The following is a 15,000-nucleotide window of genomic DNA, read 5'->3' on the forward strand; positions in this document are numbered from 1 at the left end:
CTCAAGTACATGACTCGCTATCAATAGCGAAATGAGGTAAGATCATTCAGTAGTTGGGAATTATGTCCTGTTTTAAGCTACTCTATCACGAGTACTATAGATCTTGAAAATAGTTTATAATATTTATATACATACACTAATGTACATAAAATATACTAGTGTACCAGACTCTTCAAAATGATGCAAAAAATCTAGATATGCACAAACATGCATACCCCTCTCACCACGGTATGGTGTACAAACCGTGTGTCACACGATACTACAGAGTAACGACAATGTGACGAGTCACAACCTTCTCTCGGCTCGTCACATTGTCGTTACTATGTACGATAGTGTGACACACAGTTAGTACAATGGCTACTCCTTTCCTTCCTATCCGAGGGATGGGAGAGCTGAGCATGATACGCCTATTGACGCAAAGGGCCTCAGTTAGATTTCACCAGTCGTCTTTGTCTTGAAGTTTTAAATCAATACTTCTCCATTCATCCTCTACTTCACGCTTCATAATCCTCAGCCATGTGCGCTAAAGGCATGCCCAAACCATCTCCATCTACCCCTCACCATGATCTCATCCACATATGGCACTCAAGTAATCTCTCTTATAGTTTAATTTCTAATCCTGTCCTGCCATTTAACTACCAATATTCTTCTGAGAGCTTTGTTCTCAAATCTACTAAATCTGATGGATATTGTTTCATTTTCATACCATGAATCAGGTCCATACATTAACACCGATCTCACTAAACTGATATGTATCCTGATTTTTAAAAGTAATCTCAGGCGATTATATTTCTAAATTTTACTTAACCCAGCCACTGTCTAATTGGCTTTTTCTTTCAATCTTTCATTAAACTCCAAATCTAAAAACCCTGTATTAGAAATTAGAGTTCCTGATTATTAAAATGATTCTACCTTATCAATTCTTCCTCCTTTCAATGATATTTCAACGTCCATTGCATATTCTGTTCTCATCATCTCTGTTTTTCTTCTATCTATCTTCAGCCCAAACTCATGTGATATTTCATGCATTCTGATAAGCAAGCATTGCAAATCTTGTAGTGTTCTGCTAAGGACAGCATTATCAGCATACTCTAGGTCTGCTAATTTCCTATTACCAATCCAGTCCAATCCTTCTCCACCATCCCCAAGTGTTCTATCCATTAAAAAATCCATGAGGAGGATAAACAACATAAGTGACAACACATTCCCTTGGAGTACTCCACTGTTCACAGGAAATTCATTTGATGGGTCTCCACTAACATTAACTTTGCACTTGCTATGCACATGAACACTTATAATCAAATTTGCATATTTAAGAGGAATTCCATAAGAACGCAGGGTTCTCCACAAAATTGTCCGGGGACACTATCAAGGGCTTTTTCATAGTTTACAAATGCCACCAAAAGTGGATGTCTACATTCTACATATTGCTGTACCACATGTCTTAAAATGAAAAATTGGTTTGTACAACTTCTACCTTTTTTGGGCTCAGGCCATGTTGTCCTGATGGAAGTTCCTTCATTGGTAGCTTCCTAGGTATATTTGACTACAGTGATTTATCCCAGAGAATTTACCAAAGGTATCCAGAATTCTAACTCCTGGAGTGAATATCCCTTAAAATTTAAAAAGAGATATCGCGTATATCAGAGGACGTATTCTTGACACGTCTCATAGCTATCTACACCCCCAATAGCGTTTTCCCTTCGAGAGGGAAAAAGTGGCAAGAATATAGGAGAGTTGTTAAAGAGGCGATGCTCTCGACACTCCTACTGTACTGTAAATAGTGCGCCGAATCGCCACCACGTGGCGCCACCAAGCCATTCTTTCGTTTGTAGCTTTGCTGACCGGTGTTATCCCGTGTTATCTCTCGCTATTTTGGAAGTATTTCGTCGCTATGATGTCTTCACCAGCCTCATCAGCTTCCCGAAAATTAAGTAATATCTTTAGATTGTGTAAATGTAAGCTCTTGCCAGTTTTACTCTTCGATTGAGATCGTAATTAACGTAACAAGAGCTGTTGCCAGCCGGATGGCGTCATGGAAGCACTCATTCTTCTTGTTCATTTAGTTATCAAGAACGATTTCCCGGCATTATTTCGCTTTAATAACTTTAGCTATTTAGATATTTAGCTAGGGAATTTTATATTATGTCATTGTTGTCGTGGATTTGGCTATTTATGATCGAGCCTCACGAGTGCTAGTCTTCCTAGCCTAGGCACCTACACACTTCATGCATGATATAACCTTCCTGGTAAAGTTTTATTGAAGCTCAGGCAATATTTTATACAATTAAGATATTACTGCATAACATTTTCCTCTTCCAAGATAGTATACAAGAGTGTTTCGGTGAACGATTCTCTATGCTCCTAGACTTAATAGCCTAGGGGCTTTAGTATACTTTCTTACATGTCCCTTATTGCTCTTGTATTGTCTTTTAAGGGGAGACTGACACCTCCTATACTTTTTAAGTCGATACTATCTCTAACGAAATCTAAGAGCAATTCCCCTTCCCTCTGATCAGCTTAGGCTACCCTCAGTTAACTTTGCTGCGAACTGTGTTCTGGCAATATTTACTGGGGTGTTTTGTCTCTTTCTCTTAACCACTGACACGGTTTTGAGCTGAGAACGGAAAATCAGAGTAAAGTCTGTGTTAGGCATCCTACTGTCTTAGTGAAATGGCTTCCCAAGTCAGGTTAGGTTGCCGTTCAGGAGGCTAGTCCTCCCTAGGCCATACTGGAGGTTCTTGTATATCAATTTCCTCCTTCCTTGGTCTGGCAGACAGTCCTGTACTAGTAGATCTTAGTATGAAGAAATGATTTCTTCCTTACTTAAGATCTCTGGTACCAGATTCTGTTCTCTAGTGAGATTGTGTCCTATGGCCGCTTTCTCACTTAACTAACCTAACCTGGGGAAATAATTTCTCCTACTTGAGGTTACTTTATAAGATCAGAATCCTTCAAGTTAGGTAATGCTCTAGAGTTTTACCTTACTTATAGGACTTTTACCCCTTCCCCACTGTCTCTTTTGTGTTGGATGAACTATCACCCTTCTGGCCGTTGTTCTACATTTGACCCTACGGGTAATCTATAGAATTGGCCTGAGGTTCCCTGTCTGATGCCGGCTGGGCCGGCTGCCGGCAGGTACCCTCATATCTTTGAGTGTGCTCTCCAATCCTCCTTTGGACTGCATTCCATACCCCATATGAATGGGATATGGTTGAGTGGAAGCCCGAATATAATTCCCCCTTCCACTTGCACCCTCTATCGGGATGTAGGCCGGCAAGGCTGAGCCTTTGCCGTCCCCCATCCTCTATTTCTCTCTGCCTTTCCATATACTGGGCCGGCCGCCGGCAGCTAGTAGCTGTTGTCGGCCATGTTGGGTGTCTGTCGGCCGGCAGTTACTCTGCCGCCACTTGCTGTGGGTGTCACTGATCGACAACCCAACGACAATGAACATACTATGACCGGCTGCCGGCAACTGAGTTGTCGGCCAGCAGCCGGCCACCCAAAATTTATATAGTTGCCGCCGGTTGCCGCCGGGTCCTACTTAATAGAGATCCTTCGGCTGCTGGCGGGCAGAGCGGCAACTGCCGACCTGCCGCCCACTACTTTGAAGACAGTATCTGTTTCAAATAGCCCAGAATAGTCTCGGCATATGTCGGCTAGGCCGGCAGGTGCCGGAGGGCCCGGCAGGTGCCGGCGGGCCTGGCAGGCGCCGGAGGGCCCGGCAGGTGCCGGCGGGCCCGGCAGGCGCCGGCGGGCCCGGCAGGCGCCGACGGGCCCGGCAAGCTCCGGCGGGCCCGGCAGGCGTCGGCGGGACTGGCAGATGCCGGCAAGCCCGGCAGATACTGGCGACATGCTGCCGCCAGTCATTGCTGTAGCTCAAAAGTTTTCCAACCTACAAGTGGTTCATGGGCAGCCAATTGTGAGACCATCATTTTTAGGGAGTGATTCTCCCTACCAATTAATGGTTATTACCCATTAATTTAATCCCCTATATTGAACAAGGAAGATTGTGTTAAGAAGACACCTTATATCCAAGGATATTATCTTCCCCTTGAATTAATTATGAATCTATAGTTCAATATTGGAGGAGGTCATAGCAATGGGCTGGACAGGAAACACATGTAGGTGTCTTTCCTACTTTCTAGCTTACTCTATCCAAGCTAATATTAATTAAATATTAATTAAATATTAATTAAAATATGTATGCTGAAATCTGAGAATTTCACCGAATACTAATAGCTTTTCTCTCTTTACAGGAGGAGCATCCCGTGTGCGGGAACAACTTTTGCAGGGTCCGTAGTAAGTGCTTCTACGGACATGGCATGTGCAGGGCCCATGCTCGCTAAGCAGTCACCAAAGAGGCTCTCAAGTACTGGGACCCACAGGTATGTACCGTTTGTGACAAACTGATTAAAGAGGCTTTTGATGATCAAAAGTCTACTGAGTCTAGGGATGCAGCTAGGGACACGCTGCGGAAATGGGTCAGGGGTTTTCAGAAGAACACTTCTGGCCTATACCTTCCCAATGAGAGGATGAGGGATTGTCTCTCCCTAATGCATCTGCGGATGCAATTGTTCCCCAGGCTCAACCTGAGATCCCCTTAGTTCAGATTCCGGTAGAACCTGACGTTTCGGATGCCTTTCAGAGCATCCAATTAGAGGACAACATGTCTGCTGTCTCGGAGGAGACTGAGAACAATCTCCTAGTGGATGAACTGAAGCAGGAGGATGAGATACCTCCTGAGACTGGAGTCGAGATAACCGAAACGATTTCGGTATCATCTGCAGCGGCGACTGAACCGACGCCTTCGACTTCTTCCACCGCACCTCAGTTCGATTCCATTACAAGTACGCTACACTCGCTACTGTCCATGGTGCAGGACATTCAGAAGAAATCGTCCGAGAAAGAAGCATCTTTCCGGACGGAGATTCATCAGCTAGTTGCGTCACGTTTAGCCCCGAAGTTAAACATTAAGGACCTCCCCGCCTTCTCTGACGTTAACCTATGGAGGTACGCAGAGCATATGCCTATGTCGGGGAGGGGGGGGGGAGATCTTCCTCTCAGAGAAACTGGGAACAGTTCCAGTAGAGGAAATCGAATTTTGGCCTAGTAAAGGGGCCTATCCAGATTGCTATGTCCGTCTGAGGACGGAACCAGCATCCAAGGAGGGAACAGAGCAGAAGAAGACGATTGTCCTTAATCTATCTAAGGCACAGGCCTTATATACAACCACCTTGAAAGAGAAGGCCTTTACTAGTTCCAAGGTGCCGGCTCTCAGCAAAAAGCACACATCCTTTATTGCTGACTCCGAACGTGCCTTCCCCTTTATGGACAAAGGGTTTAAGGCAGCCTTAAAGGCAGTTGAGGCAGGGAAACCTTGCCCTACACTTGAAGAGTGTAGACCATTTTCCCTCGCCTTCCCTTCAGATGATAAGGATTGGAAGGATGTCCATAACACCTTCACAGTTGGGAAGCTAGAGGCAGATATCGCTGGACGGCAGTTCAACGAAGATCTCCCGAAGCTGTCAGAGTTTCTCCTGTGCAGGGAACAGGAGACTAAGGAATGTCTCGCTGCTTCCATGTCTCTGCAGACTGGCTTAGAGACTATGGCAAGCATCCCAGACACCCCAGATATGTACATGGTCTTTGCCAAATCTCATTTGGCAACAGTCACCAAGGATTTATACAATTTTATTAAAGCCAGAAGGGCTTGTAGGGAGTTTGTGTTCTCTTCTGCTACAGTGAAGCACGAACCAAGGAAGCTGATAGCTTCCAATATCTGGGGAAAAGACCTCTTCCCAAGTGAAGTGGTCAAAGAGGTCATAGATAAAGCCGCTTCGGAGAATAGGAATCTCCTCTCCAAATGGGGCTTGTCCTCTAAAAGGAAATCTTCCGCTGATGAGGGTCCCCAGCCGAAGAACAAGTCAAAACGACCAAGAGTGCCCTCTTGGCCAAAGCAACAGCAACAGCTTCCCATGGCCACGATGCCCCAGACGGTGGCACAACCAACCACCACCTTTCAACTGGTGCCCCCAACGCTGGCGACCCAGTCGCTCGTGTTCACCCCAGTATTTGAAAGGCAATCAACTACCTTTAAGACGAAGTCTCGAGGTTCCTTTCGAGGATCCTCTAGACGCCCCTTCAAAGGTAGGGGCAACAAAGGTGGACATGGCAAAGGAGGCAAGTCCTCCAACCAGCACTCCAAGTGAGATGCTGCTAGTAGGAGGGTGACTTCTCCACTTCCGGGATCGTTGGACCTTCGATCCCTGGGCCCACAGCCTAATCAAGAAAGGACTAGGGTGGAGTTGGAGCTCAACTCCACCCAACTTCCCTCAATTCTTCCAACACTCAACCCCCGTACTGGAAGAATATGTTCAGGAACTCTTGAACAAAAGAGTTATACGGAAGGCAAAGTCCATTAGCTTTCAAGGAAGGCTATTTTGTGTTCTGAAGAAGGATTCGGACAAGCTCAGAGTCATTCTGGACTTATCACCACTCAACAAGTTCATAGTGAACCACAAGTTCAGAATGTTGACGCTTCAGCACATAAGGACCCTTTTGCCCAAACGGGCATTCACAGTCTCTATAGACATGACGGATGCATACTGGCATGTTCCAATCAACTGTCAAGTTTCCCCCTACCTAGGGTTCAAACTACAGAAAAGAAAGTAAGTTTTCAGAGCCATGCCCTTCGGCCTAAACATAGCCCCAAGGGTATTCACAAAGCTTGCGAATGCAATCATTCATCAACTACGCCTGAAAGGAATCCAGGTGGTAGCCTACCTGGACGATTGGCTGGTGTGGGCAGCATCCGAGGAAGAATGCATGCAAGCCTCCAAGGAAGTGATCCAGTTCCTGGAACACTTAGGATTCAAGATCAACTTGAAAAAGTCTCGGCTTTCTCCAGCTCAAAAGTTCCAGTGGCTTGGTGTCCACTGGGACCTACTGTCACACTGCCTTTCCATTCCATCAAAGAAGAGGAATGAGATAGCAGGATCTGTCAAAAGACTCCTTCAATCCGACAGGATATCAAGAAGGCAACAGGAGAGAGTGTTGGGGTCCCTCTAGTTTGCCTCAGTGACAGATCCAGTATTGAGAGCACAACTAAAAGATGCATCAGGAGTTTGGAGAAAATACGCATCAAACGCTCGAAGATATCTACAAAGACCGATACCAAATCGTCTGCGATCACTACTCAAGCCATGGTCGGAGGCCAAGAACCTAGGAAACAAGGTACCCTTGAAACCACCACCTCCAGCAGTCACCGTTCATACGGATGCCTTGAAGGAGAGGTGGGGAGGTCATTCTCATCATCGGAAAGTCCAAGGAACCTGGTCTCCCCTCTTCAAGTCCTTCCACGTCAATTTTCTGGAAGCCATGGCAGTTTTTCTATCTCTGAAAAAGCTGAAACTTCGCTGCTTAATCCACATCCGTCTGGTTATAGACAGCAAAGTAGTAATGAGATGGCTAAATGGACAAGGCTCGAGATCGCCTCACATAAATCAAGTGATACTGGCCATCCTTCGTCTAGCCAAGAAGAGGAGATGGCACTTGTCAGCAGTCCACACCTTCAAGGGTTCCGCAATGTGACGGCGGACGCTCTATCCAGGGTCAACCCGATAGAGTCCGAATGGTCTCTAGATGCAAGATCATTCTCTTTCATATTACGCAAAGTCCCAGGACTGCAGATAGACCTCTTCGCAACGAGCAACAACAAGAAGCTACCCCGGTATGTAGCCCCGTACGAGGATCCTCTAGCGGAAGTGATAGATGCAATGTCCATAAATTGGAACAGATGGTCCAAGATCTACTGTTCCCTCTAACCAACCTTCTGTTGAAAGTCCTCGACAAACTGAGATCCTTTCGGGGGACAGCAGCAATAGTGGCCCACAAGTGGCCCAACAGCGTTTGGTTCCCTCTGATAACGGAACTACGCCTGAAGCTGATCCCGTTGCCGGAACCAGTTCTGACTCAGCAAGTGCAGAAATTGACTGTCTCCGTTTCATCAGAGAAAACTCAGAACCTTCATCTCATGATTTTCTCGCCCTAGCGATCAAGAAACGGTTTGGGATTTCTATAGACAGTATTAACTTCTTATAAGAATACAAGTCAAAGTCAACAAGAAGACAATATGAGTATTCCTGGAAGAAGAGGGTGGCCTTTGTCAAGGCGAAGAATCCTGAGGAGATTTCTATGGATGTTTGCTTGTCCTTCTTCATCCATCTGCATGAACAAGGTTTAGCAGCTAATACGATTACTACATGTAAATCGGCCTTAGCCAGACCAATACAATACGCCTTCCAAGTAGACTTCTCTAATGAAATCTTCAACAAGATTCCTAAAGCCTGCGCTAAACTTCGGCCTGCAGCTCCTCCAATGCCCATTTCATGGTCTTTGGATAAAGTTCTTCACTTAGCATCAACCCTGAACAATGAAGATTGCTCGCTGAAAGACTTGACTTAAAAGGTGATACAGTATTCTTATTTGCACTAGCCTCAGGAGCCAGAGTTAGCGAAATAGTGGCCCTCTCGAGGGATGATGGCCACATTCAGTTCACAGACAACGGAGAACTGAACCTCTTTCCGGACCAGTCGTTTCTCGCCAAGAACGAGCTGCCCACTAAGAGATGGGGTCCCTGGAGAATCTGCCCTCTGAAGGAAGAAGCATCCCTCTGCCTAGTGGAATGCTTAAAGGTCTATCTTCGTAGAACTTCAGACATTAAGGGAGGTCAGCCTTTCAGGGGAGAGACTTCTGGTTCAACGTTATCCTTGAAACAGATAAGGGCAAAAATAACCTATTTTATACGCAGAGCGGATCCAGACAGTACACCCGCAGGTCATGATCCGAGAAAAGTTGCCTCGTCTCTGAATTTCTTTCAGACAATGTCGTTTGAAAGCCTGCGTGCTTACACTGGTTGGAAGTCTTCCAGAGTTTTCTTCAAGCACTACGCGAAGCAATAACAAGAAATAAAATTTCATGTGGTACTGGCAGGCAGTGTTATAAAACCTGCCGCTTGATTACTGCGAAGAACAGTGCACTAATTGGGACTTTTAGTGAAGGGTGTACATGATAGAATTTTAAGGTATATCATGTTGAGTATTGTGTTTAGGAAGACACTATAGACTGTTCTATCTATACAGGTGACATCAAGCATAATAAACTGACACAAGTGCCAGGCATTCTTATATGCACAGTGTTCCTAGTAATAACAGCATACATAGTGAAATATTATATTTCCCTTTAAGTGGCTAATGTTTCCTTTTCAGGTGAAACTTATTTATTTTCTGTTATTACTGTTTATACTTTTACGCAGAATTTGTTCAGCGTAAGATGTAATTGATTACAACCTTGATTTCTATTTTTGTAATAAACAATAGAAGGAATCTTTGAGTCTCTTTCGCCTCAAATATTCGAAATTATGTATAAATCAGAGCATTCTTGATTCTCTTAATATTTAAGGAAATATTGGGGAACTATGGTTTATACCATTCCAAGCAAACAGGTAAAAACTGATTGTACTAACTGTTTATCTTACTGATTTAAGGTTTCCTACATGTATACTAACCTGTCTGTCTCTTTATATCCAGACTTGGGAGGATTCAGTAACCTATACAGGACTATACCATCTAAGTACAAACTATGCTTTACGTATATAATGACACTAATATACATACTGTTTGCTAGATTGTTCCTTGAACTCACAATCCTCAGGATTTTTCCTAAAGTCTACCTAGACTTTTCCCTGTAGGGGGCAGGAAGAACTGACATATTTTATGATCAGTTAATTGATGTATAACGGTAACATCAACTGTCTCTGGTCCAGAAGACCAAATAGGAAATATTTATCTCGAGATAACGGCACTATTGAAAATGCACAGATACATTAATGCTCTGGTAAACTTCCATCAGGACGACATAGCCTGAGCCCAAAAAACGGATTTTGAGTGAAGCGAAAAATCTATTTTTGAGTGAGGTAGCCATGTCGTCCTGATGGACCCACCCTCTTTTTGACAAAAGGATAATGAATCCCTCCCTATGGTACTGTATCTGCAACACCTACAAAGCTACGAAGAATGGCTTGGTGGCGCCTCGCGGTGGCGATTCGGCGCACTATTTACAGTGCAGTAGGAGTGTTGAGAGCATCGCCTCTTTAATGACTCTCCTATATTCTTGCCACTTTTTCCCTTCCCTCTCGAAGCGAAAACGCTATTGGGGTGTAGATAGCTATGAGACGTGTCAAAAATACATCCTCTGATATACGCGATATCCCTTTTTAAATTTTAAGGGATATTCGCTCCAGGAGTTAGAATTCTGGATACCTTTGGTAAATTCTCTGGGATATATCAATGTAGTCAAATATACCTAGGAAGCTACTAATGAAGGAACTTCCATCAGGACAACATGGCTACCTCACCCGAAAATAGATTTTTCGCTACACACAAAATCCGTTTTCTAAATCTTGTTTGTTTACCTCTCAGCCTTTCATAAATCTTTCTTTCTAGTCTCTTTAGAATAAGCATATTATATATTTTCATGAACTGACGCAAGTGTGATGCCTCTGTAATTATTGCAATAAGTCAGGTCTCCTTTTTTAGCCATTTTCACCGACATTCCTAATTCCCATACATCAGGTTTTGCCTCCACCCCACATTCTACAAAATAATCTTGTAAGTATTCTGGGAGTCACTTTATTTTCGGCTAACATCATCTCAACAATTATTCCATCGTATCCAGGGGTTTTCCATCTCCTGAGTTTTTAATGATAGCTTCGACTTCAAACACGCGCACACACACATATATATATATGTATATATCTATCTATCTATCTATCTATTATATATATATATATATATGAATATATATATATATATGTATATATATATATTATATTATATATATATATATATATATTATATATATATATATATATATATATATATATTATATATATATATATATATATATATATATATATATATATATATATATATATATATATAATCTATATATATATATATATATATATATATATATATATATATATATATATATATATATATATACATATATATATGTATATATATATATATGTATATATATATATATGTGTGTATATATATATTTATATATATACAGTATATATATATAAATATATATATATATATATATATATATATTTATGTATATGTATATATATTTTTAAATGTAATATGTATATATATACATATATATGTATATATATCTTTATATAATATATATATATATATATATATATATATATATATATATATATATATATATGTATATATATATATAATTTATATGTATGTATATGTATGTGTGTATATATATATATATATATATATATATATATATATATATAAATATATATGTATATATATATATATATATATATATATATATATATATATATATATATATGTATGTATATGTATATATATATATATATATATATATATATATATATATATATATATATATATATGTATATGTATATATATGTATGTATATATATATATATATATATATATATATATATATATATATATATATATATATATATATGGCTAGATACCTTCTTTTTCTTATGTAAGGGAGATGTGTGTATGTATGTGTGGTTACATGCGTGTACTAAATGTTTTCCCCTCACATTTTCTCCCATGAAGCGGGTAGCGCCAGAAGAGTTCAGACTTTTATTTAAGCAAGTCCTTTTGGGTGAGGCTGCTATGGCCACATGCCATTTATCTTGTCAACAGCAATTACTGGTATCCATTTACAACTGTGTGGTTCTGATTTCTGCATTTGGGTCGCATTGCCCGGGACTGAAACCTGGGAGGCCATTCAGGTCGGTGGACTTTCTGGAGATAGCAAAAAATACCCTCTATGTCTGACTCATCCCGAAACAAATGCACAGTTGCCAAACCTATCCTGTAAAGTGATATGCATTTACCTTCCGATATTTCGTGAGGTTTTCTACCTGGCACGTAAAACTGGCTGTTTCTCCTTCGTTGACTGTGAGGCTCTTGACTTCTCCGACGAAAATAGGACCTAATTACAAGAAAGGAATGATGAAGTACGTGGGAATAACAGTAGGGAAAGAGAATAAACGATTTTTTTTTCATCAGAGTTTCTTCTATGTATTTACAAGTTAATATAAATATATTGAGGTCAAATATATCATTTAAAAAAATGACCGAGGTTTGGAATCCAAATAAAAGATTGAAAAAAATAAGAATTGTTATTTCAGACTCTATGGGCTAATTGCTTCATATGGGAAATGATATGATAATAATAACTTACGAATGGCGAATAAGCACTGTGATGTTTACCATCTCAAAATAAGATATATTTATCAAAAAAAGAGTTACTTGCCAATTAACTTCAACGATCCAGTTTGACTAACTGGTGGGTGTGTTTTGAAGACACATTTGTATTGTCCTTGATCATCTTTGGTGACGTTAGTAATTTTGAGGGTCCAGATCCCTTTGCTCCTCGAAAACGATATTCTTTGATCACGAAGTTCCGACATCTTCGTGTCATTTTTTTCTTTGTGCAATCGCAGCCACTCGACCTGAGGGAGAGAAAAAAAGAAAGAAAACTAAACTCAAAGAGCCATGGAGAGAATGATGATGTGAATAACATTAAGAGCGAGAAAAGGAGCGACATGGGTAGTAATGGATATCCTAACAACATAAAAAGAAACGGACATGAGCAGGACATACGTCTCGTAATGAGGATGACAGATAATAGATGGAGAGGAACAATGACACAGTGGGTTCCTAGAGATTGTAAACGAACCAGGGAAAGGAAGAGAAGACGATGGATTGACAAGCTAGGAATATTTGCAGGTAGAGACAGGCAAAGGAAGACCATAAACAGACGGGACTGGAAGGACATGTCTGAGGCCTTTGTCCTGCAGTGGAATAGCAACGGCTGATCGTTGATGATGATGATGAATCTATGAAGTAAATGTAAACAGAGAATTAAGGGTCACATCCATAACATAGGGATGACCATATCTATGTCATAAATCCTTTTGTACCAAATTCTTATAATTCAAAATAAACATAAAGACTAAAACCAATGATTTTAGCTCTGCTTAAAAAAATAGGATGAATATTTTATCATAATCTAAAATTATACTTTATATGTTAAAAGTAAATATTGTGTATCGGGAAATTACCCCTAATCACTCGAAAATGTTACAGCAAAATTTGCAGTAAAACACAAGCAGATTAGACAAGGTAATACTGAGCAAATAATAAATGGATGCACCGAGCATTCATATTGATGGTGTGCAACCAACCTATCTGCCCTTGTAAGTACAGATGGTTATTACTATTCTACAGAAATCATGGGACATTTAGCGACCTGTAACTGCAGTGGGCTGTTTCCACAACTTTTGGTGGCACAACCTCCATTGGCGACAAGATCAAAGGCAGATAAAAAGTGTCCCCATTGTAACCTCTGCTGGAGCAGATTTGGAATTATTTCCTATCTACCCAATGTGTCCACAACTGTTTGAAGGTTTAAAGGTCACTCATGAATGGCAGAGGCAAAGGGTAGTGACAATGCCCCAGACTGACCATATATTTTATTTCATTTTAATGTTGCTACTGTTCTTGAAACATTGTACTTTAATGGTTCATGACATCTCTTGTAGTGTTTATTTCCTTTCCTCACTGGCCTATTTTTCCTGTTGTTATAGCATCCTCCTTTTCCAACTAGGGTTGTAGCTTAGCTAGTAAAAATAATAATAATAATGGAAATGATCGGTGCTCAAGCCTCCTCCATCAAAGCTAGGACCAGGGAGGGACAGACAATGGCTGCTGATGACTCAGAAGGTAGACCTATAGGCTCCCCCAAACCCCCCATCCTTAGCACACAAGGATGGTGAGGTTGTAGACACTAAATGAAAATATCGAGGTTGATCTCGTCTCGAATCCCAGACCAGAAGATAGCCAGGCAGGGACGTTCCCGTCTATATACTGTAGTCTTTTTCCAAAAGACCGAGAATCTACTTCATAGACAGGGAAGATTATGAAGATTATGGGTTGGAACAAAGCCCACAGTCTCTCAAAAACTCCCATTTTGCAAAATCCACAAAATTTAACTTCAACATCAAAAATATTAAGCTATTAGCTAAGAATACCAGAAAACAAAAACTAAATGAAAAATAAGCAATTGTTGCACTAAATTCACTTTAAGACCATAACAAGAAAAATGTACTTTTAAGGTCCCTCAAGAATGGCAGAGGCAACGGACACTGACATTGCCCTATCGAGCAGGACAATGCCCTAGACTGGACACTGACCAAGTACGCATATGATTGGTGCCTGAGCCCCCTCTCCACCTAAACTAGGACCAAGGAGGGCCAGGCAATGGCTGCTGATGACTCAGAAGATAGACCTATAGGCTCCCCTAAACCCCATATTCTTAGCTCAAAGATGGTAAGATTGCAGCAAGCAAATAAACTACGGAATTTGAGCGGGACTCGAACACCAGTTTGGAGTTAACCAGTCAGAGACGTTACCACATCGGCCACCACAACCCACAAATTCAGTTGTGGTTAAAAGACACTTTACATTACTCTTACTAATACTTTCCCTACCATGAATAGTTAGGTAACTGTCCTCACTATTCATTCACTCATCTTCCCTATCAGCTAAAAAAACTTGTCCAAGAAAATGACATTCGAGGTAACTTCCTTCTATCACTTGGTCGGAAAAAGATTTTTCTGATAGATAATCTATTTTGATGATTGCGTGATTGGCTATCATTATTCAAATATAGATAAAGGATGGCCATTTAACTTACCTCTGTATCTTGCGGAATGTTTTTCTCTTCACAAGTGATACTCGCAGTGCCTCCAAAGATAGCCGTGAAATTATTGACTCGTTCACATCTAGGACCTGAATGAAAAAGGAGGGGAATGGAGTCAGGTTCTATCATAATGAAATAAATATAATGTCTTTA

At 41.1% G+C, this 15,000-nt stretch overlaps 1 protein-coding gene across 5 annotated transcripts in view; it reads right to left on the reverse strand.

The window, feature by feature from the left end:
- LOC137627651 (obscurin-like) overlaps window positions 1–15,000 on the reverse strand; it is a 253,347-nt gene that overhangs the window by 211,323 nt on the left and 27,024 nt on the right. For all 5 annotated transcript variants that reach the window (XM_068358801.1, XM_068358802.1, XM_068358799.1 and 2 more), the window contains exons 5-7: window positions 14,842–14,936; window positions 12,397–12,595; window positions 11,975–12,072 (exon numbers count right to left, since the gene is read on the reverse strand). In XM_068358801.1, coding sequence (XP_068214902.1) covers window positions 11,975–12,072; window positions 12,397–12,595; window positions 14,842–14,936 — 392 coding nt within the window. The remainder of the gene's footprint in view (window positions 1–11,974; window positions 12,073–12,396; window positions 12,596–14,841; window positions 14,937–15,000) is intronic.

This window comes from Palaemon carinicauda, chromosome 35, assembly GCF_036898095.1.
Source record: "Palaemon carinicauda isolate YSFRI2023 chromosome 35, ASM3689809v2, whole genome shotgun sequence".
In the NCBI taxonomy this organism is placed as follows: domain Eukaryota; kingdom Metazoa; phylum Arthropoda; class Malacostraca; order Decapoda; family Palaemonidae; genus Palaemon; species Palaemon carinicauda.